This window comes from Chrysemys picta, chromosome 7 (genome assembly GCF_011386835.1).
Source record: "Chrysemys picta bellii isolate R12L10 chromosome 7, ASM1138683v2, whole genome shotgun sequence".
Lineage (NCBI taxonomy): Eukaryota > Metazoa > Chordata > Testudines > Emydidae > Chrysemys > Chrysemys picta.
In genome coordinates, this window is record NC_088797.1 from 22,556,285 (window position 1) to 22,580,943 (window position 24,659).

Sequence of the window (24,659 nt, forward strand, 5' to 3'; positions counted from 1 at the left end):
AGCAGACCTCCCTCCCCACCCCACGCCTCTGTCTCACTCACTCAAAGCAAGCAGCATTCCTCAGTAATGGTTCCTTTGTCCCGGAGCAAATAAGCAGCGGGCTGTCAGAAATGTAGCTTTGAAAGGGCATATCCACATTCCTACAGCGAGTTCAAAACAATGACAAGAGTGGCCACTTGACTTAAGGGGATTATGGGACATTTCTGGAGGCCAGTCAGAGCACAGTAACGCAACACCTTGCCAGTGTGGATGGGGAGTGAGCTAGTGTGCCCAGGGCTCCTTAATGCGCTGTAACTTGTAAGTGTAGTCAAGTCCCTAGGTTTACTGTGGTATAGCTACACTGGTACAGACTTTCCCACCCCAAGTGTAAACTGGCCTTTACATTGCAGGTTTAGGACAAGATGACAAGTGTTAAGGTTGGTTGCACCTGCTATGGTGCTACACTGGAGATTGCTGTTCAGCAATATATCTGTGGCTCCGCTATTTCCCCCCCAAAGCTGAAGTGTTTTAATAACCCCCCTTCTTTCTATTGTTCTTTCAATATAATCTGATGACAGCAGCAAATAATGCTCCCAAATACACCACATTCAGAAAACATAACTTTATTATTAGTTGCAATATACATTGTATTTCTTTAAAGAATCCTAAACTTGTACACACTTTTCCCACTGAAAATACATGTATGCACATGTGTCTATATTGTATTAAACTGGAGCACAATGGAATGACAGGCTCAGAACTTACTTGGAAAAATAAGTGATCTCGACAGGTTTATGCTGATGGTGTGCTAGGGTGACCAATATAAAAAGAGCAGGCTAAATAGAAAACTGTGTGCATTACACATTATGAGTATGGTCTTTTGATGCTACGCTTGGTACATGTGGTGATATATACAGTAGTTACATACTATTGCTCTGTCATAAATGCATTCTATTCTCAGAGGGAAACTATCCCCATTTGTCTCAGCAGAGCAAGCTGGAAGTTCATAAGGCCAGCAGTGCTCCCCCTAAAGTGTCCATGGTATTTGAAAATAAAGGTTTTAATTACATTTTCACTGGTGCCTGCTGCTAATGAAGTGGCTCAAGAAAGGATTTCTACCAGGACATAGTGGAGACTAAATGTGCCCGTTTAAGCCAGTTTGGACCCATGGCAATGGATGAACTATAGCAGCAAGAGTTTAAATGTGGGGCGGATCCCTAATTGCTGTCCATCAGTGTAGCACAAATGACCTCACTAGAGCTAGGTTGATTTACACCAGCTGAGGGTCTGGCTCTGTTTCTGTATTAAACAGTGAGATTTGAGTTCTGTTCAAGTCTATTAGAAACTGGCCCTCAATTTCTCAGCTAGGTCTGCCCGAGGCCCAATTTCCCAAAAGATAATGCTTCAGAAAATTGTCTGAAAGCGGCAGCAAGCTCAGCTGTGCCAAATGTCATCTGAACACTTTATTTTCAAACACAGTTTCCCCTGCCTGTGACACCTCGCTGAGCTTAGCTGGACAGAAGGACAGGTTTTCCTTTCATCAGACTCATTTTCTTCTTGTATATTGCTTCCAAGCTCAGGAGGAAAGCAGCTCTCTCTCAGGCTAAAGAACAGAACTGATCAAAGGCACTGACCCCAGGCCTGCCTATGGCCACATACAGGTTCTAGGGAGCAGCAGGGCTGTGCCCATCACGCTGTAGGGTTAGTTCTTTTTTTCCAGTGCTTGTTCATTTAGGATTCTCTCCTCTCCCCCCCAAAAGAGCTCAGCACTCAACTAATTCTGCTCCACTTTAAGTCAATGGTAGCAGACTCAGGACAACATTGGGTGCTTTTGAAAATCATACCGTCTAATCACCTCTTTTTATTTATAAAATAAGTACGTCTAGTACTCCCCATGTTACCCTAGCACACATCCCTGTATGATTACATCTACCCTAATGCATGCGCGAGACCTAAGAGGTAGGCAGGGTCTCCCACCACTGTAATGTCTCCATGCTCCCCATCTCATGGTTAGTGTGTGTGCGGGAGGGAGGGACCGACCTATAGGAGAACAATGTTGCAACAAGCCAGCTCACTGGAAACTCCGGAGCATGCAGTGCGTGAGCTTCACCTTGTGTTGATACCCAAAAGCCATTGGAGGGGGTTTACAATTGGTGGTGGTAGCAGTTGATTGGCTGGAACAGGGTTTTAAATTCAAGTCCAGCTGAACTCCTGAGATCTATAGTGATTTCTCAGATTGCAGCCAGGAAGCCAGAGCGGTACAAATGCCAGAGCCAATCTGTAAAGAACAGCATTTCTGATTAGATGCACTACACCGTTGCAAGCACAAGGATGACTTCCATTAACTTCTCAAACCCTTATTAGAGAACAGGTCTGAGGTCATGAAAGTCAGTCTCTGAATATTATTGTTATTGCACAAGGTTACCTTTCCTGAGTCCTGCCAGAACGGGTTTCAAGGGGAAGTGAAATATTGGTGTAATAGTGGTACATTGCCTTACAAGCCACTGAAGCAGCAGCAATCTCTCGTGATGGGAATACTGCCCTATTCTCCTCCAGGGCAGAGTTGGAAAGGGAGCAGCGAGGACCTGTGATAGCTCCAGCTGCTGTATAATGCCTGTATATGCCCCCTCTACAATGGGAGCCATGGAGGATACTTGCTTTTCTCTGTGGTGAAATGCTTCCCCCACCCTCTGCAGAACTTTGATGGACTTATTGTTGGAACACGTAAGGGAGTGGGAGGAAAAAGCTAAACTCCCTCCTGCATGTGGGCAGAGGCCTGTTACTAAGGGCATGTCTGCATGGGGCATTGTCTGGCAAAACTATACTGGTATAATTATACCAGTATAACTGATCTAAGAGTGTCCACTGGTATAACTGTGTGGACACTTGTATGTCCATACAGGGAGTTTACACTGGCATAACCACAGTGGTATAACCGTATAATTTTGGCAGTAGATTTCCCTGTGTAGACGAGCTGTAACACAACTACCAGAAGACAGGCTAACAGGTTGATGCAAGCTCACTTACCATGTGAGTGAGTTTGCACATGGAAAGTTCTCCTAGAAGTCTTCCTCTTGCCTTGCTGGTATGAAAGACCAGTCAGCTCTAGCATTTGGACCTGTAGCTTCCAACCAATATCAGAATCTGCTGGATTTACAAACTTTCTGGTGGCAGCTGTCCTCGTGGTAGTTCATTAATATCCTTCCGTACAGCTTGTTCTATGTAGCCCCAATATTCAGATACAGATGTTTGGCTACCTAGTGTGCTCTATGATCTGCTTTTAACTGCCCACCTACCTCTCAGAAGCAAGTGTGATCCTTCATTGCCACCCAGCTAAGACACAGCTGCTAAATCTAGGAGAATCACCCAAGAAATGACCATTTCACAGAATCGGAAGTGCTTGCAGGGGAACCTAATAACATTATGAGGCTCTTAGTAAATAAGTGGACTGTGAGGGTACATATCATCCATCTCAATGCCCTTCCCTTCACTAGATGTTCTGAGCTTGACTAGCATTTCTGGCCATCTCCAGCTGATGAGGGGAAAAGGCCAAATGATTGCTGTAGAGTAGTTATGAGAGGAATGGACCATGGTGGGACAACCTTGCCATGGCTACCACAGTGCAGGGGTGAGGACAGTTAGCTCCTTCTTCAGATTCTGCTCCCTTCCTCAGTGACAGCTCTCTGAGCCGCCGAGATAGACATCATATAGTATATTAATATTTCCTCTTAAATAAAATTTTGACTTTACATCTTAAGTATCAGTAGCACAAGTAATTTTTTAAAAAAAGCAGCCCCTAGGAATATTTACAGAGTAGCTCATCTTGCCGAGGGGCGAGGGTTTGGTATCTGGAAGTTACACGGTTTGTGTATGCTTAGTAGGTTTTAAGTATCTTATTCTACATTGGTCCTTCTCCCCTGTGAACTCTGCTCTGGTGCTGGGAATTAAACAGCTGTTAAACAACATGTCTTTCTAGAGTGCAAACTGGTAGGGTAGGACCCTACCCTTCAGGCCTCATGTGCTAAAAGAGGTTGCTTCATATTGGTTTGATCTAGAAAATTAGCTTTTCACCTTCAAGTATGGAATGGAATTATTCCTCTCTCCCCATCCCCAAGCTCTCTTTGCTAACTCTCTCTGATGTTCCCTTCTCAAGGATAAAGACTTCTTATACAGTATGTTCTGCAACTGTGGGAGCAGGGAAGGGGACCATACTCCGCAGGAGTAGAAATGGAATGAAATGAAAGATGCAGAACTACTGAACATTCCAAAGATTATTGCAGAATAAAAACAGCCTTGGCACATCAGGAATTCCAGAGAAAACAAAGAACATGGGAGGTGGCGAGGGGGCTTTTCTGAACGGGAGCCTTGTAGTACAATAACCAACCTGGAAAGTTTTCAGTGACAACTTCTGCTGCCATAACCCCCTTTCCTGCTTTAGGGCAATGGCCTCTTTAAATGACTGAGTGGTGGCTCCCTCCTATGTGACAGGAATGTCTATTGACAGCAAAGTATCCTAAGAGTCCCTCTAAGTTAAATCTTTTCCAGAGAGACTTTAAAAAAAAAACAAAAAAACCCCAAAAACTTCCATCCCCAGAAGACCATTGAGAAGGTAACAAGGCGGCTCAAGTGTGGCTGGGTCCCCCAGCTGCTGAGACCTTCTGACCAATCCATGTTAGTATTTCCTTAAACACAGCAGTGCTGACCTCAGGCAGCTCTTTATGGAGAGCATGATAGGCCTCGTCATACACCTGCAATCAGAGAAAGAACACAGGTTCAGACAAAACCCTCAAGAACAAAGCAGCCCACTCGCCGGTGCCCGCAATCCTGACATGTCCTACACACGTCTCGTCGGACTTCCTGTATTTCTTAGATATGGTGAATTATGAAAATTAAAGGACGCCACCAACTTGAGATCTAGTCTGTTTCAGCAAGGGAGATAACCTGGGAAATCCTGTTTCACACCTGTCCTCCCTGCACACGTTTGTGGTGTTGCAATCACAATTCCTTCTCCTCCTGCAGTTCTTTCCACTCCCCTCACCATGCAGGGAAGACCCACCAACAGGAGAATGTGACATATGATCACACGTTCACATGTATGGCCTCTGATTTTGGGTTCCTGATTTGAGACACCTTTCTTCAGCAATGCTGAGCACCCGAAGCACTGACTGACTTCAGCTGGAGTTGGGAGTGCTCATCACCTTTGAAAAACCAGGCTCCAGGGCCCAGAGCCACAAAAGTGTTTAGACACCTAAACTCATTTGATGCTTAAGTTTCCAGGTACAAGTTCCTCTGTGCTTAGGCTTTGGCCTCTGGGCATTTGCACTGCTGTCTCACGCTAGGCGTCCGTCCACCTAGCTCCTGCCTGAGCCCCAGAGCAACTCACAAACTGGGGGAAGGTGGGTGTTGGGCTGTCTAAGTCGGATGCAGGACCTGACCCTGTAGGCGGCCTCTGAACACTGGATCCTGAGTCTCCTACCTCCTAGGTAGGTGACCTAACCACGGGACTTCAGAGTCATTCCCCCCCTCCCTCTCTTTCTCTGGCCCAATGATTGTTCCATTGTGGATAAATACTTAAATAGTCATTGGGCCAGAGAGAGACAGTGAGAATAACTCTGTAGTCCAGTGATTAGGGCACCCATCTGGGAGAGGGGAGAGCCAGGCTCCAGTCCCCCTGCTCCCATCATTCTCTTTGATTATTTATCCATAGTGGAAGAACTTCAAGAGGAGAGAGTGCCCCATACTGCTCCACACCCTCTGTTGCAAGAGGAGTTTAATAGTGCAAACTCTGGAGATGGCAGTGATGTTATCAAACCTAGACCTGCCGTGCCCAGGCAGAACATTCCTTTGCCTAGTGCCCTCTAGTAAGGGAATCAAAGCCATGCAGATCCATTGTCGCTCTTATTTTAATCCCTATACAGTGTGTATGCTGAGAAGCACAAGTCTCTTGCAAGGGCTGCTTTCATGCACTTAAGCAGTAGATACAACCATTCCCTCAGAGTCTCACACCCGCCTTCCCAGTCCGTGTATCCAGTGAGCCAACTGTAGCATATCAAGCTTGCAACCCAACGAAAGGCAGGAAATATTAATCACACCCTTGGCGTGTAAACGCAACGGGAGGCGTTCCCACAACCCCGTGTGTAATTTCACTCTTTTGATGCCTGGTATAGATAGTTATTTTTCTGACCACAAAAGCTTTTGCTTGGTCTCCCCGTCTCCCTTTCAAGCTCATTCATGTGCTAACAATTGGTTAATCAGCTGTGTGCTCTCTCCAAATGAGCAGATGTGCAATGGCTTTTGTTCAGTTGCTTTTGGAACGTTCTCGCTGTACCTTTACGCCGTGAGCTGGGCTTGGCGTGAAAGCAGCCTGCCCTGTTGCAGAGTTTGGGGGCACTGGGTTACCTGGTTAGGAGCCCAATCCTGGAATGTGCCAAGTTCTTTCAATTCCCTTGGATGTTCAGCACCTCCCAGAATCGGACACGTTCCCATGCTCCGCACTCTGTCAACAGCACCTGGCACCTGCTCTGACAGTGACTCAATCAAATCCTTAAGCCTACACTGAGCAAAGCAGAAGCTGATCTGCACAACATTACACCCTTCAAATACAAGAAGCAAGGTGACCTTGAGTGTTTTGTCCTGACTCTGCACGGTGTCCATCAGTAAGTAGGAACCTTTGATGTCGCAGAGCTTGTCGGGCAAACCATGTAGCACCAGGATTGGCAGAGTCAATTTAGGCAGGGATCGCTCTATTTTGGCAACGGCATTCATCAGCTGGATGACAAAGGAGATCTTCATGCCCCCATGGTAGACCAGGGGGTCTGAGGTGTAAGATTCAACCTATTGGGGGGGGGGAAAATCATTGTCAGCAACAGTCTGTTCTGAAAATGCAAGGCAGAGCCCTTCATGTGTGATGAGTCTGTTACCATCTATTGCTTAGGCTACCCATTTCCCACCCTCAGTGGGCTCCTGTGCCATTTCACCCTCCATCAGGGGAGTCAATTATTTTTTGTCAAGGTCCAAATTTCTTGGTCAAGGTATAGTCAAGGTCCAGACTCCAGAGAAAATAATAAATATAATAATAAATAAATAGATTTTGAGGTCCATTCAAAAGTGCCTGGTGGTCTGGGTTTGGCCCAGGGTCTGCCTATTGACTACCCCTGCACCTAGAATGATAACCCCAGTTAGCAGCCAGGGCCCATCACCTCTTGTGCAACTGGAAACTGGGCTACTCCAAACTCCGCACTTACACCACTGAAAAATGTTCATGAGTCAAAAATGCTGGGGCAGGCAAACAAGCAGCATCAACAAGACTTTGCCCAAGAGAGCTCCTTTTTGCACTTATTCATGCTCTGCCCTGGTCTCCTACTACTCAAAGGTGGCAGCCTTTTTCCCCCCATAGGCAGTTTTTCATTCTGCTTTATTGCAAAGATGATATTGATACAAACAATTCCCCAGTACCAGTTCTGTCTCTGGTGCTGAGTGGCCCTGCCATGAGTCACTTTATTTCTCTTTCCCTCAGTTTCCCCATCTGCAAAATGGGGATAAAGATATTTACTTGTCTTGCAGGAGGGCTGACGGTACTGATTAGCTCCTGCTTCCAAAGCACTACTAAGATGAGGAGGTCTGTGTTGGTGTTAAGTGTGTATGTGGAGATGATGCCTGCAAAGATGATGGATCTCGACAAGTCGTGCTGCCTTGAGCCCAATGGAGGCTGCTCTGCTCACGCTGGAGCATTGCTTGTTGGGGCCTGTAGTCTCCAGGGACCACCCCTCTGGATTAAAGATGAAGGTAACTTCAATCTGCACACATTATGTGCTCACTATGTATGGGCCTTGAGCTCCTGATTGGGCAAAGTTTTCCTTAGTTTAAACTATGACATAAAGTGCCAGGAGCCACCCTCCTTCCCCCCCCCCCCCAAAAAAAAAACAACAAAAAAAACCCAAACCCAAAAAACCACATACCCCAGCATTTCACTTGCAAATTTGTATCCTCTTACAAGCTGGCTAAGAGCGGAGAGTCAGCACGAAAAACCTGAAGTGATGAGAGTGCTGAAAACAAGGCACTGGACTAATCAGCACAGGGTCTGGGAGCTAGGAACGGGTAGTTACTGCATCAGGCATATCTACAGTAAATATTTGTATGCTGTATATAGAGAAACGAGCGTTGGCAGCCTACGCAGGCTTTACCAGCTCAATCTTTGCCAGAGCGTTTTGATTATAGGTGGATCCCTGGCACAGCCGCCGATTCCTCTAAAGTCTGACGCGGTTTTAAAAAAAATAAATCATCATTTATTTGTAGGTTGGCTGAAGGAAGCCTAATTTTTCTTCTCTAAGGCAGCGTGTCCCACATGGTGGGTCCTGAGCCACCAGTAGGTCGCAGGAAGGTTCTAGATGGGTCGCCACATCCAGGGCTGGATTAACCAATCACCGGGCCCTGGCCCAAAGCAAACATACACTTCTCCTAGCTCGGTGCGGAGGGGAGACCCCAATGGGGGGGGGTGTTCGAAAGCAAGCCTGCCCTACTCTCACCCCGCACCAATAGCGCCTGCCCTGCGGGGCTGGGCATCGCTCCCCACTCTGGGCGTTGAGACCTAGTGCATGAGGTCGCAGCGCCACTCGGGTTTCACACAGCTGCCCCTCCATGACGAAAGGGCAGCCAGGCCAAACTGAGTGATGCTGCAATGTGCCAGGTTGCCATGCTCTCAGCAGGGAGCTGCACCCAGCCCTGTGGGGCAGGAACCGTTGCTGTGGGCTCTGTGTGGGGCAGGCTTGCTTTTGTACACCCTTGGCCTCCTCTCCTCTCTCTGCACCAGGCCTGGATTAGGGGGGTAATGCCAGGGTGGAGGGTGCCTATGTTTAATGATGGGTCCTACAAAAAGCAGTTGGTGGATTTCCTTAGTATGAGACCATTCAAAAATAACCCCCCCTCCCCCACCCTGCACAGCAATCTCCTATGGTAACAGTTCAATAGACACCAACATACAATGAATTCTTTAAAAAGAACAGGAGTACTTGTGGCACCTTAGAGACTAACAAATTTATTAGAGCATAAGTTTTCGTGGACTACAGCCCACTTCTTCGGATGCATAAGTACTCCTGTTCTTTTTGCGGATACAGACTAACACGGCTGCTACTCTGAAACCAATGAATTCTTTGGCAGCTGACGCCCCTCGTAAAGTCAGTCCATTACAAAGATAGTTATTCTAACTGATGAAGTGTTTTAAAATGTGCCCATTGCACCCTGCACCAATTCCAACGAGCACGCAGGTTAGTCTAAACTCCCTCCTTACTGTGCTTACACAGACACCACATCCAAGCATTAGAAGGCTCAGAGATCGACTCTCTGCCCCAATCCGGTCTCTTTGACGGGCTCAGGTGGCACAAAGGGAGTGGAAACCATCACCCTTGTTCTGGATACCGCCCATGTATCCATGGGGAGAGTCCCCAGTGGATGTAGAGCCAGCCTCCCTCCCCACCACTCTTAGCACAAGAGATGCATTGGGGAAGGGACGGAATGGCTAGGACACAATGCACTCCAGCAATCCCTAGTTGATAGGTGGTCCTTAGAGGAGCATATCCAGCAGGCACAAGTTAGAGTGGCCCTTAGGCTGCGCTAATCTTTGCCGGGGCTGGCCCAGAGAATTGGGGAGATGTAATTAGCTACCTGATGCTCCCTGCTTGGCTGGCCCAAGTGCAGGAGAGAATCTGCCATCAGTATCCAACTCAGGAGCAGCTCCTCTACTCGTTTGCTGACTGAGCCTAATTCCATAGATTAGCAGGGTGATTCTTTTCCTTTCCTTCCCCTAGCTGAGTTCTCACGAACTAAACAGTCTACACTGCACTTTTGTCAGTAAAACTTTTGTCAATCTGGGGTGTGAAAAAATACCCCCCGACCGACAAAAGTTTACTGATGAAAAGCACTGGAGTGGACTGCGCTTTGTTGGTGGGAGACCCTCTCTCGCTGACAAAGCTACTGCTGCTCATTGGGGGTGGTTTTATTTTGCTGGCATGAGAGCTCTCTCCTACTGGCAAAGAGTGGCTACCCGGGAGACCTTACAGCGGCACAGCTAGGCCACTGTAAGGTACGCAGTGTAGACATAGCCTAAGAAGAATCCTCATTCTCTGCTGTGCTGATGGTCTGGAGGGTGATTACAGACTTGGCCAGAGAGAGAAGTCTTACTCGGAGCTCTGAAGCTCACCAAACTTGGGCTCTGGGTGACCCTTGCAGGGAGCAGGCTTCATAGGAATGGTCCTGCCACTTGAGACATCCATGCTGCAGAGGTTGGAGAGCTCAGCCCCAGGAACTGAGAAGAGTGACCCACACTGCAACTGTCCTGATGGGTTATAGGAAACGAGAGCGAATCAGTCAGACCGCGAGGTCCCTGCCCATTTACTTGTGAACGTTGTCCCTGGTTGTCCCAGAGGCAAGCCTCTGATTGGATTAATTAAGAGCGCCAGAATCCGTGTGACTTTACTGGTAGTATGGGATCCTTTTCCTGACCATGTTGGTGCAGTTTGGCTTCGCCTCTGGAATCACTTAAACTTCTTTCAAACAGCATACTCTGCTGGAGGCAGCAAAGGGTCTCTTTTAGAGCCCCGCACAGGACTATTTTTTTAATCCCACTCCTGCTATTATGGCAGCGGGTCCTGCAAGACCCATAGGATTCCAGACCCGCTGCAGGGCTCTACACTGGTCCTGTGCAGGGCTCTAGTCTATTTCCCCTGCCATGGCAGGTCCATAATCCCCATTACTGGAAACTCAAGTTATGGGCATGCTGGAGTGGACCCCAAAGTGAGGGGCAGTTACTGGAGGGGAGACAAATGCAGTATGGCTCCCCTCATCCTGATGACACACCCATCCTGAGGGTCTGAGATCTAGCCCCTGGGAAATGCTTGGAAGATCCCCCTGGGCAGGTGAAATGCTGGCTGAGGTTGAGCTGTCAGGGCCTGATCCGAGGAGGTGGTAAGCATCCTCGACTTCCAGAGAAGTCAATAGGAGCTGAGTGTGCTGAGCTGGCCCTCAGTCAGTATCCACACAGACTCTTCGGTGCCTGGAAGTCTTCTCTAGAACAGCTCTAAGGTGGCACCATGGCTGCTGTAGGTACCTCTAACCTCCTCTGCATCCCCTACAGGCAGGCAGCCTTTTTCAGTGGGACTACACTCTCGTGAGATATAGCCCTGCTCGTTTTAAATATCTGTCCTGTTCTGTAAACTGCCTCGATCCCGAAAGGCTGCCTTTCATGAGAAGGAACCGCTCTGCCAGTGAACGGGCTCATGGAAAAAGTTACACTCTGGCTTATGGAGCACCCAGTGCATCTAATTTTGTCAACTCTCACTTTAGCAGCTGGTAACCTGACATTTTCACCCAAACCCATTGACTTTTCATCTGCAATTTAAACAAAAGCACAGGGTTCCTCTGGCTACTTAGCAACTGGCTTCAGCCTAATCTGGGAGTTATTTGTTTGGAGCTGTGTCACAGCACTGCACTAAGGCAACACAGCTTTGAGGGGTTTTTGTTTTTTAACTGAAAGCAACAGATGAAGGACTCCGGGAAAAAAATCAAGAGGGGTGGGTGGCTGGATTGACAGACGTTGCCTTCCCATGGAGTAAAATAATGTAGATTAATTCATATGAGCTGCCCCCTTCCCCGCCCCCGTGTAGTGCCATAAATGCCAAGAGATGGCCTAATGGGTTTCTTTCTTCTTTTTCTTCCCCTTCCCCCCCCCCAAACAAGGAATTTTTAGCTACTGAACAGCAGACAAATCTTTTGTGTAGATGGGGGGATCTTTGAGAATGATCGACATTGTGAGAGGGATAAAAACAGCTAATGAAAAACAATCCTTATCGGAAAGTTAATGATCTGTCCATGGGGCGAACGCACTGCACAGGGCAAGTCCTTGGTGAAAGGAGGAGGAAAAAGGGAGAAGGCTTTATCTTGAGCCTTCAAAAGAAGGTAGAGAAAAGGGGAAACCCTTCCGCTGTGCAGCAGGGCAACTCGTAATGGGGTAGGGGATGAGGTTTAAAGAAATGTTCTCTAGAACGCTGGGTGTGCTGAGTATTAGTTGTAGGGAGGGATAAGAGAAACTGGGGTGACCTTCCGGGCTCCACAACACTCTGTCCACCTCAGTCTCTGCTCTTGTTTCTTAACACTCCCCCCTTGTCCACCTTCGCTCTGCCAGCGAATCCTGACTCATCTCTTCCTTTGTGCCTTCTCCTACTCTCATGTCTGCACTCTCTGTTTAGGAAACCCTGGGTCACCTCTGCCTCCTTCCTCTGTTTCCTGTTCTTCCTTCATTCTTAGTTACAGCTAGCAGGGCCCCGCTTTCCAGGATAGATACCTTGGACAGTGTCTGCATAGTGGATCTGGTCTAAATATTTGGATCCAGTTCAGTCCATTGATCCTTTCCAGCCCTGGCTCGGAGTGGGGTCTGTAGAATCCATCACAACTGCCAACTCTTTTTTTTAAAAGATTCTCTTCAAGACAGAACCATCCACCAGGTCTCCTGGTGCATTTGGTGTTGCCTAGCTATTTAGACTGTAAGCTCTTCTTCTGGGCAGGGGCTGCATCATTCCTTTCCATCTTGCACAATACTAAGCATGCTGTAACAATATTTAGCATGTTCTTAGCATCTTCCATCTGAGGACAAACCCCGTCAAGGTAGGTATTTTTACAACCATTTAACAGATGGATAAACTTTGGCACAGTGAGTTTAAGTAGTTACATAATAAGTCAGTGGCAGAACCAGGCAGGGAAACCCAGGAGTCCCTGCTGTAACAGCCAAGGCACACTGTCTCCTAATATATAGGCTGTGGCTTTGATAGGCCTTTTACTTTATAAACCTGGTATCACTTATCCTTTACAACCTAGGAATATAATTCTTCCTTCATATGATTTTATTGTACCTTTTCTCTCCTCTGTTATTACTTACACAGAGAATTATTGGTAACACCTTCCATATGATGGAACACTAGCGCGTATGATGGTGTTCCTATAATAATGGAATCTGACCGTATTTATTTATTTATTTATTTATCTATGTATGTTTTGTACATTTTTGTTATGATAAGGCTTACCAAAATATCTGAGGACATATACATTACAAAGTGGATGTATACTAATGCTTTCTATGTTGGTTCTTATACTGTGTCCAGTATTATGGAATCGCTGCATTTGCCCTATCTAATTCTCTCTTCTCTAGCTGAAAAATCTCAAAGGGCTTTTCAATTGTGATGTTTTTAACCCCGTGAAGTATTAATCCCCTTTTACGGGACAAGGAAACTGAGGCACGGAAAGAATAAGTCACTTGACCAGAAAATCTGTGTCAGAGCCAGGTACAGAACCCAGGCGTCCATGTGGTTTATCCACAAGACCAGTCTTCCTTCCAATTTACCTAAAGGGCAATTTGGCAAGTTGAATGTGCAAACAAAAGTTAAGTGTACTGTACTTTAAATATGTATTAACACCCTCTTTGCTCCTTATCTAGTCAGCCTGCATTCTGATGTCAGCATGGACAGGGACCCGCCTAGCCACCCACAGCTGGGGAATTCATTAGCATCTATTTAAAATAAGAATCCAGCTCATCTAACTAGTCAGAGACATTGAAAAATTACAGCACGCCTCGGGGGCACGTGGGCTGCCACAGAAGTAAGCATTCACTACACTTACAAAGCGCTCCTGCTTTTTAGAGACCCTTGGGTGCCATCTTCTGTCATTCCAGTTGATCTTAGAAATAAAACTAAAATCCTGATTTGTGATCCCTTCCCAGACACAGCTGTTTCATTCACTTTTTTTCCTCCTCAGCAGTGCAAATACAAACCTAAGCCTACATGTGGCTGTTTTGTACTGAAAGATGTGGGAGCCTTTTTAGTTGTGCTGCTGCAGCAGTTGTCAGGACATCTGGTTTTACCAGTATTGCCGAACCAGGCTGTCTATAAGCAGGAGAAGGGGTGTTGTTTTTCCACACAGCAGCCTGGTCCCACAAGCCTTGTCTGGACTGGCAAAAATGGGGGCCTACAATTCACAATGGTAGAAGCTCTAATTAGTTAGTTACAGTGGTTAAACGATGGGGCAGGGACCATCTTTGTACAGCACCTAGCACCATGGGGTCCTGCTCTATGACTGGAGTTCCTAGCCACTATCTCAGTACTATACAAATAATAGTAAGTGTAGATGAGACTCAAGCGTCTTTGCTACTGTATTTGTGTGAAAAGCAGATTTAGACAACATGGTCTTCAAAGTATCTGAGCCCTGCCTAAACTACAGCTTCCATCACTGCTGCCCCATTGGAGCTGCACTTGGTGGTGAATTATGGGTCCCATTTTTTTTTGCCATAGTGACCATCACACAGCCCAGATCTTAGATCTCCTTCCCAGAACAGGACATGGATGCAGCGTGCACTGAACTGGTGACTGAATGGTTCCAGACTGGACTAGTCAGCTTATGAGCCAAATTTTCTGTTGATGTAAATGGGCACAGATATTGACTGTAAGGGCATTTCACCCATTTCCACCAGCAGAGAATTTGGCTCGAGGTGTTTACACCATTACAGAGGGCCAGCAGTGACTTAAAATGATATTAACATCCTCACCTCCTTTTTGTTCCGGGAAACCACATTTGGGTCTATAGCTCCCAGCGTCAGATTTGGTAGAACAAAGTTGAGCACTTTAGCTGCAAAAACCTGTGGGAAACGAATGAAATGAATTAACTGGGCAGCAAGGAGAAGAAATATGTGAGCCAAAGCCTTAGCTAGCGTAAACTGGCATAACATAGCACCACTGAAGTCAATAGAGTGTCCCGATTTGACACAAGCTAGGGATCTGGCCCTATAGTTACAAAACTGTCACACAACCAAAGAATTTGGCTATCCATCGGCATCAATTACAAGAATGGGCACAATACTATGAAATATTCACAACTGCCCTGACACTACTCTCTGCATTTCTTCCCCTTGCAAATGAGAGATCACGTCAATGTGGGAAAGGCCTGGCTTAAGACCCTGCTAAGAGCCATTGTTTTATGGAGCTGGCGGTATCGCTGTTGCTGCTGCCCCTTCCTACCATCGCTCAGTTCTGATTTCGGGCTGCAGCACTTAAGTGATATTCTGTGCAATTTACAGTACTTGCCTAGGCTGGACTCTCTTTGCTAAGCACATTCTCCAGGGAGTCTGCAAATAAACAACAGTAAAATGTGTATGCATTGACTAAGGAAATCTATTGCTCGCTTGTCTCCTGGGAATCAAACACAAAAGCGTTCAGCAGCCTGAGCTTGAAAGCACTAGCATGAGAAAGGATATCCTTTATTTCAGTAACATTCCTCAATCCCCGCGCCCAATGCAAGATTCTTCTCTGATCTTTGATAACTGTCTTCTAATTAAGTGGTCACCGCGTAGAAAAGATGACAATGTGTAATTGGCCTTTGTACTGTCTTACTGTATCCACAGATACTACCTGCAAGATTAATTTGTAATCTGCATACGCTGCTTGTGTTTGAAAGCATAGACTGTAATCCATTACATAGGATTGTCTGATACTCTTGTATCAAAGATACTATGCAAAGGAAAATTACCAGGCTGAAATTAGAGTTCTCCAAGAGTAGGAAGCAGTGAAGGCTCATAGGAAATATCAAGGAAACCCCATTCCTAGGGGGATATGTAAATCATGTAACTTTCACCTTGTACTCTGAATACCCCATTGGTACTCCAACCCCATGAGCCAAATTCATCTTCATTGAGGTCAATGAAGTTGCACCAGGAATGAATTTGTCACCATGGGTATAAATACAAGCTCATAACTTCAGATAAGATTCCTACCTAGGGATGGAGCGAATTTCCTCTGGCCTTCTTTAATTTAAGAATCATTGTTATTTGCTCTGTGTGTGTGTGTATTTATTTATGCCCTCATGATGGGAGTCTTGCAAAGAGAGAGTAAATCTGAATTTTCCCACATGTTCGCACATGCTACTCTAATGAGGCTCACTTTTTGTTGTAATGGCTCCACACACTTGTGGTTACCTAATCTTTAGAACATAAGAACGGCCATACTGGGTCAGACCAAAGGTCCATCTAGCCCAGTATCCTGTCTTCCAAAAGTGCCCAATGCCAGGTGCCCCAGAAGGAATGAACAGAACAGTTAATCATCAAGTGATCCCTCCCCTGTTGCCTATGCCCAGCTTCTGGCAAACAGAGGCTAGGGACACCATCCCTGCCCACGCTGGCTAATAGCCATTGATGGACCTATCCTCCATGAATTTATCCAGTTCTTTTTTGAATCCTGTTATAGTCTTGATCTTCACAACATCCTCTGGCAAGGAGTACCACAGGTTGACTGTGCATTGTGTGAAAAAATACTTCCTTTTGTTAGTCTTAAACCTGCTGCCTATTAATTTCATTTGGTGGCTCCTAGTTCTTGTGTTATGAGAAGGAGTAAATAACACTGCTTTATTTACTTTCTCTACACCAGTCATGATTTTACAGACCTCTATCATATCTTGCCTTAGTAATCTCTTTTCCAAGCTGAAAAGTCCCAGTCTTATTAATCTCCCCTCATATGGTAACCGTTCCAGACCCCTAATCATTTTTGTTGCCCTTTTCTGAACTTTTTCCAATTCTAATACTGTATATCTTTTTTGAGATGGGGCGACCACATCTGCATGCAATATTCAAGATGTGGGCGTACAATGGTTTTATATAGAGGCAATATGATATTTTCTGTCTTATTATCTATCCCTTTCTTAATGATTCCCAACATTCTGTTCGCTTTTTTGACTGTCGCTGCACATTGAGTGGATGTTTTCAGAGAACTATCCACAATTATTCCAAGATCTCTTTCTTGAGTGGTAACAGCTAATTTAGGCCCTATCATTTTATATGTATAGTTGGGATTATGTTTTCCACTGTGCACTACTTTCCATTTAGGAACACTGAATTTCATCTGCCATTTTGTTGCCCAGTCACACAGTTTTGATTCTTTTGTAGCTCTTCACAGCCTGCCTAAGACTTAACTACCTTGAGTAGTTTTGTATCATCTGCAAATTTTGCCACCTCACTGTTTACCCCTTTTCCCAGATCATTTATGAATATGTTAAATAGGACTGGGCCCAGTACAGATCCCTGGGGCAAACCACTATTTACCTCTCTCTATTCTGAAAACTGACCATTTATTCCTACTCTTTGTTTCCTATCTTTTAACCAGTTACCAATCCATGAGATAACCTTCCTTCTTATCCCATGACTGTTTACTTTGCTTAAAAGCCTTTGGTGAGGGACCTTGTCAAAGGCTTTCTGAAAATCTAAATGCACTATATCCACTGGATTCCCCCTTGTCCACATGCTTGTTGACCCCCTCAAAGAATTCTAGTAGATTGGTGAGACATGATTTCCAAAACCATGTTGACTATTCCCCAACAAATTATGTTCATCTATGTGTCCGAAAATTTTGTTCTTTACTATAGTTTCAACCAGTTTGCCTGGTACTGAAGTCAGGCTTACCAGCCTGTAATTGCTGGGGTTACCTCTTGAGCCCTTTTTAAAAATTGGCGTCACATTAGCTATCCTCCACTCATTTGGTACAGAAGCTGATTTAAATGATAGGTTACAGACTACAGTTAGTAGTCCTGTAATTTCACATTTGAGTTCCTTCAGAACTCTTGGGTGAATACTATCTGGTCCTGGTGACTTATTACTGTTTTGTTTATCAGTTTGTTCCAAAAGCTCCTCTAATGACACCTCAATCTGGGACAGTTCCTCAGATTTGTCACCTAACAAGAATGGCTCAGGTTTGGGAATCTCCTTTACATCCTCAACCATGAAGACTGATGCAAAGAATTAATTTAATTTCTCTGCAATGACCTTATTGTCCTTGAATGCTCCTTTATCATCTCGATCGTCCAGTAGCCCCACTGGTTGTTTAGCAGGCTTCCTGCTTCTGATGTACTATTTTGCTATTACTTTTTGAGTCTTTGGCTAGCTGTTCTTCAAATTCTTTTTTGGCCTTCCTAATTATATTTTTACACTTCATTTGCCAGAGTTTATGCTCCTTTCTATTTTCCTCACTAGCATTTAACTTCCACTTTTTAAAGGATATTTTTTTGCCTCTCACTGCTTCTTTTACGTTGTTGTTTAGCCACAGTGGCTCTTTTTTGGTTCTCTGACGATGTTTTTTATTTGGGGTATACATTTAAGTTGAGCCTCTATTATGGTGTCTTTAAAAAGTTTCCATGCAGCTTGCAGGGATTTTACTTTTGGTGCTGTACCTTTTAATTTCTGTGTAATTAACCTCCTCATTTTTGTGTAGTTCCCGTTTCTGAAATTAAATGCTACGGTGTTGGGCCGCTGTTGTGTTTTCCCCGCCAGAGGGATGTTAAATTTTATTATATTATGGTCACTATTACCAAGCGGTCCAGCTATATTCACCTCTTGGACCTGATCCTGTGCTCCACTTAGGACTAAAACAAGAATTGCCTCTCCTCTTGTGGGTTCCAGGACTAGCTGCTCCAAGGGTACGTCTACACTACCCACCGGATCAGTGGGTAGTGATCGATCTATTGGGGATCGATGTATCGCGTCTCATCTAGGCGCGATACATCGATCCCCGAACACACTCCCCGTCAACTCCGGAACTCCACCAGGGCGAGAGGCGGAAGCGGAGTCGACGGGGGAGCGGCAGCCGTCGATCCCGCGCCACGAGGACGCGAAGTAAGTCAATCTAAGTCGATCTAAGATACGTCGACTTCAGCTACGCTATTCTCATAGCTGAAGTTGCGTATCTTAGATCGATTTCCCTCCCCCCCCCCAGTGTAGACCAGGCCCAAGAAGCAGTGATTTAAGGTGTCAAGAAACTTTATCTCTGCATCCCGTCCTGAGGATGGTACATGCTCTGGACATGTTCTCAAAGCTTTCACACATTTCCGGAACTCTCGCCAACTTGATTCAATAGCAACAAACCAGCACAGAACTAGAATGGGCCTGGTTCTGATCTCACATATCTCCAGTTTTACACTGGTGCAGCTCCCTGACTTTAGTGGAGTTACTCATTTACAACCGCATGAGAGAAGAATCAGGCCGTGTGTGAATGTAAGTTTGTGCATGTGCACACACACACATCCTCTGTGTGCGCATATACACAAATATTACTCATGTACAGGTATCACTAATCTTAGGGTCAAAATGACTGACTGACAGTGATAAGGAGGTACTCGGACACCGTCCTCATAAGGAATTTCAGATATATGTGAAAAGCCACATTACCCTTGTAAATTTAGTGCAGGGGGCATCAGTCAATACAGCTTATAGCTCAACAATTCTAAGAGCCAAGGTCATTGCCACTGGAAAAATAATCTTTCATGTTATAAACCTGAGCTTCTAGGGTCAAAAGGTTCCAATGTGGCATCATTGATTTTGTGAGGGCCATGGTGATGGTCTATAACACAATGGGCTTTTAATTAAAAATACTGTGTTGTTAAACACCCTAGCTACATTTGATAGCTGAAGATTTTATCTCCCAACGGGTTTGAAGCAGCAGGTGATGCAATATGGATTATTTAGGGAGTAGTTGGCAGGCCAGACTCAATAAAATGGAGAAGACGGTAATCAGGCAGTTTTGGTCTGGGACAAAAGAGAAGTGAACAGTACATCCATTCAGGCATGGCAAACCATTCAATCTTACCCTTCTCCACCCCAGTCTGTAAGAGAGAGATCCCAGATTGAGATGGAAAAAGGTGTTTTGAGTCTGAGGGCTTGCTACACACCAGTCCGTATGGGTTTTTAACTAGAAGTGTGATTTAAAACCAATTTCGTTAACCTGGTTGCAAAAGGCTTTGTGGGAACGCCTAAACCAATATATACGTGTCTTATATTGATTTATCTTAAATTGATTAGGAACAGGTTTAAATTAAACTGAAACAAACCACTCTTAAGCCAAAATAAGAGTATCTACACAGGGTTTTACCCCAGTTCAACTACATCATGTTTAAAACAGATTTAGTTAAAGTTAAGCAAACCAGTGAAATTTTATTGTGTGAAAATAAGGCCTGAGTGATCAGAGAAGTTGTAAGTTTATTGGGACCAGCTGACATCCAGCCACAAAGAAAAGTGAATGGCCCTGGTCAGTAAAGGCCAAGTGGAATGGAGAATTGTAACACAGGTCATACAAATTAGAGATGGAAAAATCTCATTGGGTCTCATCTAATCCTCTCCTGGGAGGCCAGTGCGGGATTGTTTCTTACAGAACATTTTCTAGGGGTTTATTCCACCCAGGTATAAATGTTTCAAGCAATGCAGCCTCCTTCGGATGCAAACAGATTCCAGGGCTTACTAGGGACATGCTTTCTATTATTCATCTTACATTTCTCTTTCCATACTTCTATATGATTCTCCCTGGTTCCATCTCCTCGTGCCACCAGAAATAATCCCTTGCCTTCTTGCTGTTTACATCCTGCACATGCTTGGAAACACAGGGCCAAATTCTGGCTGCTCTTACCTAGGTGAGCAAGAAGGGAGGAAAGTGCACTTGTGCATTGAGTAGCCGGGTGCTTTCATTCTCTGTGTGAGGGAGTCATAGAGCACACGGGGATAACACTGGCTGCATTTTTTTAAAGTGCATAGTGGCTGCCACTCCTGCATGTGCTCCCCCAGCACCCCTTGAGCTGTTCTGCCTGACTCTGTCCTCCACAGCCAGAATGCCTCCAGGTGCTGTCCCGGGTGCAGTACTGTTCTGTACCCCTCTTCTAACATGCTAGTGGCTGGTTAAGCTCTGTTCTACGGCAGCAGTGTCTGGGGGATCTGGGCCCCTCTGATGTTCCCTCTGATCATTATTTACCTAGGCCACGTCAAACTCTTCTTGCCACAAGAGGATGAGCGTGATGGCCCTTGCTCTGTCACCAGGGAGCAGGTTCGGGCACTACAAGTAATAACAGCTCAAGGGACTATAAGCACCACTGTTAAAGCTACCGACTTTCAGCTGCTCCTGAGGAGAAGAGCAGACAAATTACCTGATTGTTTTTCTTTGTTTCCATCTAGAGTTTTAGAGCCTTACTGTGCAAGGCGCTGTGTGTCCTATGGGGAGCCCAGAGCCCTCCTTTCTCGCTGACTTCATTGGGTGCTGAGGGTACACAGTGCCTGGCAGGATTGGGCCTCCAGTCATTTGCCTTTGCATGCTCTGTTCTCATCACAGACTCTCCTCCCGCTCCAGCGCAGGAAGAATTTAACCATCTAGATTTTTAAATCACTTTTCCCTTTTCCAATTTGACTAATCAAAAAAACAACTTTCTGAACCAGAGGCCACAATTCATTCTCCTTTGTGAATAAGTAGCATTTGCTTAGAAACAGGAGCTGATGGAGGAAGAAAGTGATGGCCGTGTGTGTGTGTGTGTATTTTACATCCATTGCTATTACCTTGATAGGCGTCGCTACCTCTGGGCTTGCTACAACTAAAGGAGAAATTAACACCAGGCCTGAAAACTCGTTTGGTCTCTCGCAGGCAGTTAGGATGGAGATGGCTCCTCCCTGCAATACAAAAGTGAGAGGCAGCCTGAGCACTAATACAGATGATCATACTTTGCTATTTGTACAGCATGGTGATGTGCTGGGCACTTTACTGGCAGGTACAAAACAAGGTTCTGTGCTCCAGGGAGCTTCTAATTAGCTAGACACTTTGTGCAAGCAAAAGATGGAATAACTAGAAGCAAAGGGGTAGATTTGGTTGGGTTTTTTTTGGGGGGCGGCTTTTGGAGAGTGGAGGTAGGATATTTTTTTGAGCTAGGCTTCAGTACTGCAAACCCTTATGCATGTGCTTAACTATATGCACATGAGCAGTCCCAGGAATTTACTGGATTATTCATGTGCATAAAATTTGCAGGTTCAGGGCTTGAACAAGCCTCTGTGGGGAGGACTAAAAACTAAAGGTCTCTTGGAAGTAATATAAATTTCACATGAGACATGAAGGAAGAGAAGTGGGGACTTGGGGGACTGGAGCAGAGAGGTGGCTGCATGACAAAAGGGGTGGAGATGAGCAGGAATGGGACACAAAGATAGCGAAAAAGCAGGCAGTAGTTTTACCCAGTATTTCCGAGTTATACTGGTATCCATGGGTAACAAAGTATTGTCACCTGGGAATGGAAACCATAGAAGTTTGGATAATTACTGTAGGCCCCAAATTATCCTCTTGTAAATGTCTCTTTCCTCATTTTTTCCCCCCCAAGCAAACAGTTACAGAGCTCTACAATCAACAACCTACTCATGGGCTGCAAGTTAAACAGAGGCGCATTCCCATGTAGTTTCAAGCCAAGTGTTGGCAGGATTGCAGAAACTGTGTGAGAATTGTAGGAACTGGGGTGCTTGGCTCGCTTGCTCAGTAAAGATCACAGAGGATTAGTTGTTAAGGAAAATGCTTGGTGAACTTACATGCTGCTGAAGAACCACTGGCTTGTTTAAATGGAGCAGCAGCAAAAAGAATCTCAATGACCTTATTTGGCTTGGTACTTGGAAATTAGCTCCTTGTTACAGAGGCTTAGAGCACAGTGAACTCTTAAAAGCATGCCATGTGCTTTAGATCAGAATTCTTGTTTATTGGAACATGGGGTTAAATCCTGAAGTGCTTATTCATTTTTTGTACGCAGGGACAATCACTGTGACACCAATAGGAATATTGCCTGACTGAATCCACGGGATTTGGCCTGTGGTGTCAGAATCCCACTTAAAATCTGCTCACAAAACCAATCCTTCTTTTGTTTTTCATCCCTAATCCTTGAAACACTGTCCAGTACAGTTGTGTAACTGAATGAGGCTACAGTGTGTCGCCATGTTTTATTCCCACTCCACTCACAAGGCCACAGAGTGTATTACCTCCTGGTTACCGGTTCAAATACAACCCTGGTTGTTGGTGAATGAAAGAAGTTACCATCTGCCAGTTGTTCAGTGCCCCCCCATGAGGAATGAAGGAACTCGGTCCGGTTCCTAGTGGGCTGGTAGGGATGTGCGTCATGAATTAGCCCATTGTTGCAAATGGCACTAATTAGCATCCTGATCTCAACAGAAAGGCCAAGGACTGAATGGGTCACAGAGACTGAAGTTCCCTCTAGGGGTGAGGCAGTGAGGGGAAGCTTGTACAGTAGAACCTTAGTGTTATGAACACCTCAGGAACGGAGGTGGTTCATAACTCTGAAATATTCATAATGCTGAACAAAATGTGTTGGTTGTTTTTTCAAAAGTTTACAACTAAACATTGACTTAATACAGCTTTGAAACTTTACTCTGTGGAAGAAAAATGCTACTGTTAACCATCTTAATTGAAACGAATCAAGCACAGAAACAAACTTTCCCTTTATTTTTTAAATAGTTTACATTTAATACAGTACTGTACTTGGGAGCCTTTTTGTCTCTACTGCTGGCTGATTGCGTATTTCCGGTTCCAAATGAGGTGTGTGGTTGACAGGTCATTTCGTAACTCTGGTGTTTGTAATTCTGAGGTTCTTCTGTTTCTTAATTTGCTTTTCTTATAGTAGGTTGTGTGATTCCCATCCTCCAGAATGGGATCCATAATGCTGTGGCAGATGTAATGATGACTATTAAGGTGTACGGTGTATCATGCTTACCATGGAATGCCCCAGAATGAAAACTGGGATGTCTGGGTGATCCTTCTTCATGAGTTCAATGTGCTGCAAGCTATCTCTGATGAAAACATGGAAATCTGACACGACCATGCGGTCACCTTCGCTCTGCCCGTGGCCAACTGTATGGGGGAAAGGAAAACATTGCTTCTACATCACGCAGAACAATATTAACATTTTACTTGGCACATAGATACTCCAGATATGGGTGCATCAGAAATGCGATAGACAAGTAAGTAGGTGAGCAACGTTCTAGTTCCCACACACACTGCGTATTGCATAAATCCGGTCCCACCCAGCTTCCTTCCCCAATACCTCATAATGGATAACTTCAATGTCCTGTAGAAATATGCAGTACAACACACAGGACAGAAAAGCAAGCTTATGGCTGCCTAGGACTTGTCTAAGAGCGTTGTTAATTCTTCACATATGCATTGGCTCCCCATCACTAGAGATAGGCCTGACTAACAGAGTTCAGATCTAGTCTCTGACTACTCTCAAGTTCAGCGGCTGTTCAGTTCTGGGAGTTTGGATTGGCCTATTATAGAGACAGAAGGCAGATGCCAAGTTCAGAGTTTGATCCTGATCCAAAGTTGCCCAGAATTTGTGGACGTTAAGATGCAGCCACTCAGATGCCATGGTGAGGGGTGCAGTATATACACATAGAGAGACAGATAATTTTAGATATTGGATTAAACCAGTGGTTCTCAAACGTCATTGCACTGTGATCAACTTCTGACAACAAAAATTACTACGTGACCCCCAGTCCCTTGTGTTACGCTAGATTCTAGAGTCTAGAATCAGGGCTGGCATTAGGGGGCGGTAAGCAGGGCAATTTCCTGGGGCCGCATACCACAAGGGGCTACACAAAGCTAATTTGATTGGGCTTCGGCTTCAGCCCCGGGCAGCACGGAGTCTAATGATGGCCCTGGAGGCCCATTAAAACGAACTTGTGACCCACTTTGGGGTCGCGACCCACAGTTTGAGAACCGCTGGATTAGACTATTATAGGCATAGCAGGTCTCCTGCAAAATTCAGACTTGTGTACAAACTTTCCCGAATTCTGGGGCTCTTGGGACTCT

General features: G+C 45.3%; 1 protein-coding gene across 2 annotated transcripts in view; it reads right to left on the reverse strand.

The window, feature by feature from the left end:
- Positions 1–586: 586 nt before the first annotated feature.
- The window catches only part of MGLL (monoglyceride lipase), an 87,992-nt gene continuing 63,919 nt past the window's right edge, over positions 587–24,659 (reverse strand). For both annotated transcript variants that reach the window (XM_008168012.4, XM_008168013.4), the window contains exons 4-8: positions 23,563–23,699; positions 21,365–21,475; positions 14,564–14,653; positions 6,598–6,813; positions 587–4,727 (exon numbers count right to left, since the gene is read on the reverse strand). In XM_008168012.4, coding sequence (XP_008166234.1) covers positions 4,602–4,727; positions 6,598–6,813; positions 14,564–14,653; positions 21,365–21,475; positions 23,563–23,699 — 680 coding nt within the window. In that variant the 3' untranslated portion in view covers positions 587–4,601. The remainder of the gene's footprint in view (positions 4,728–6,597; positions 6,814–14,563; positions 14,654–21,364; positions 21,476–23,562; positions 23,700–24,659) is intronic.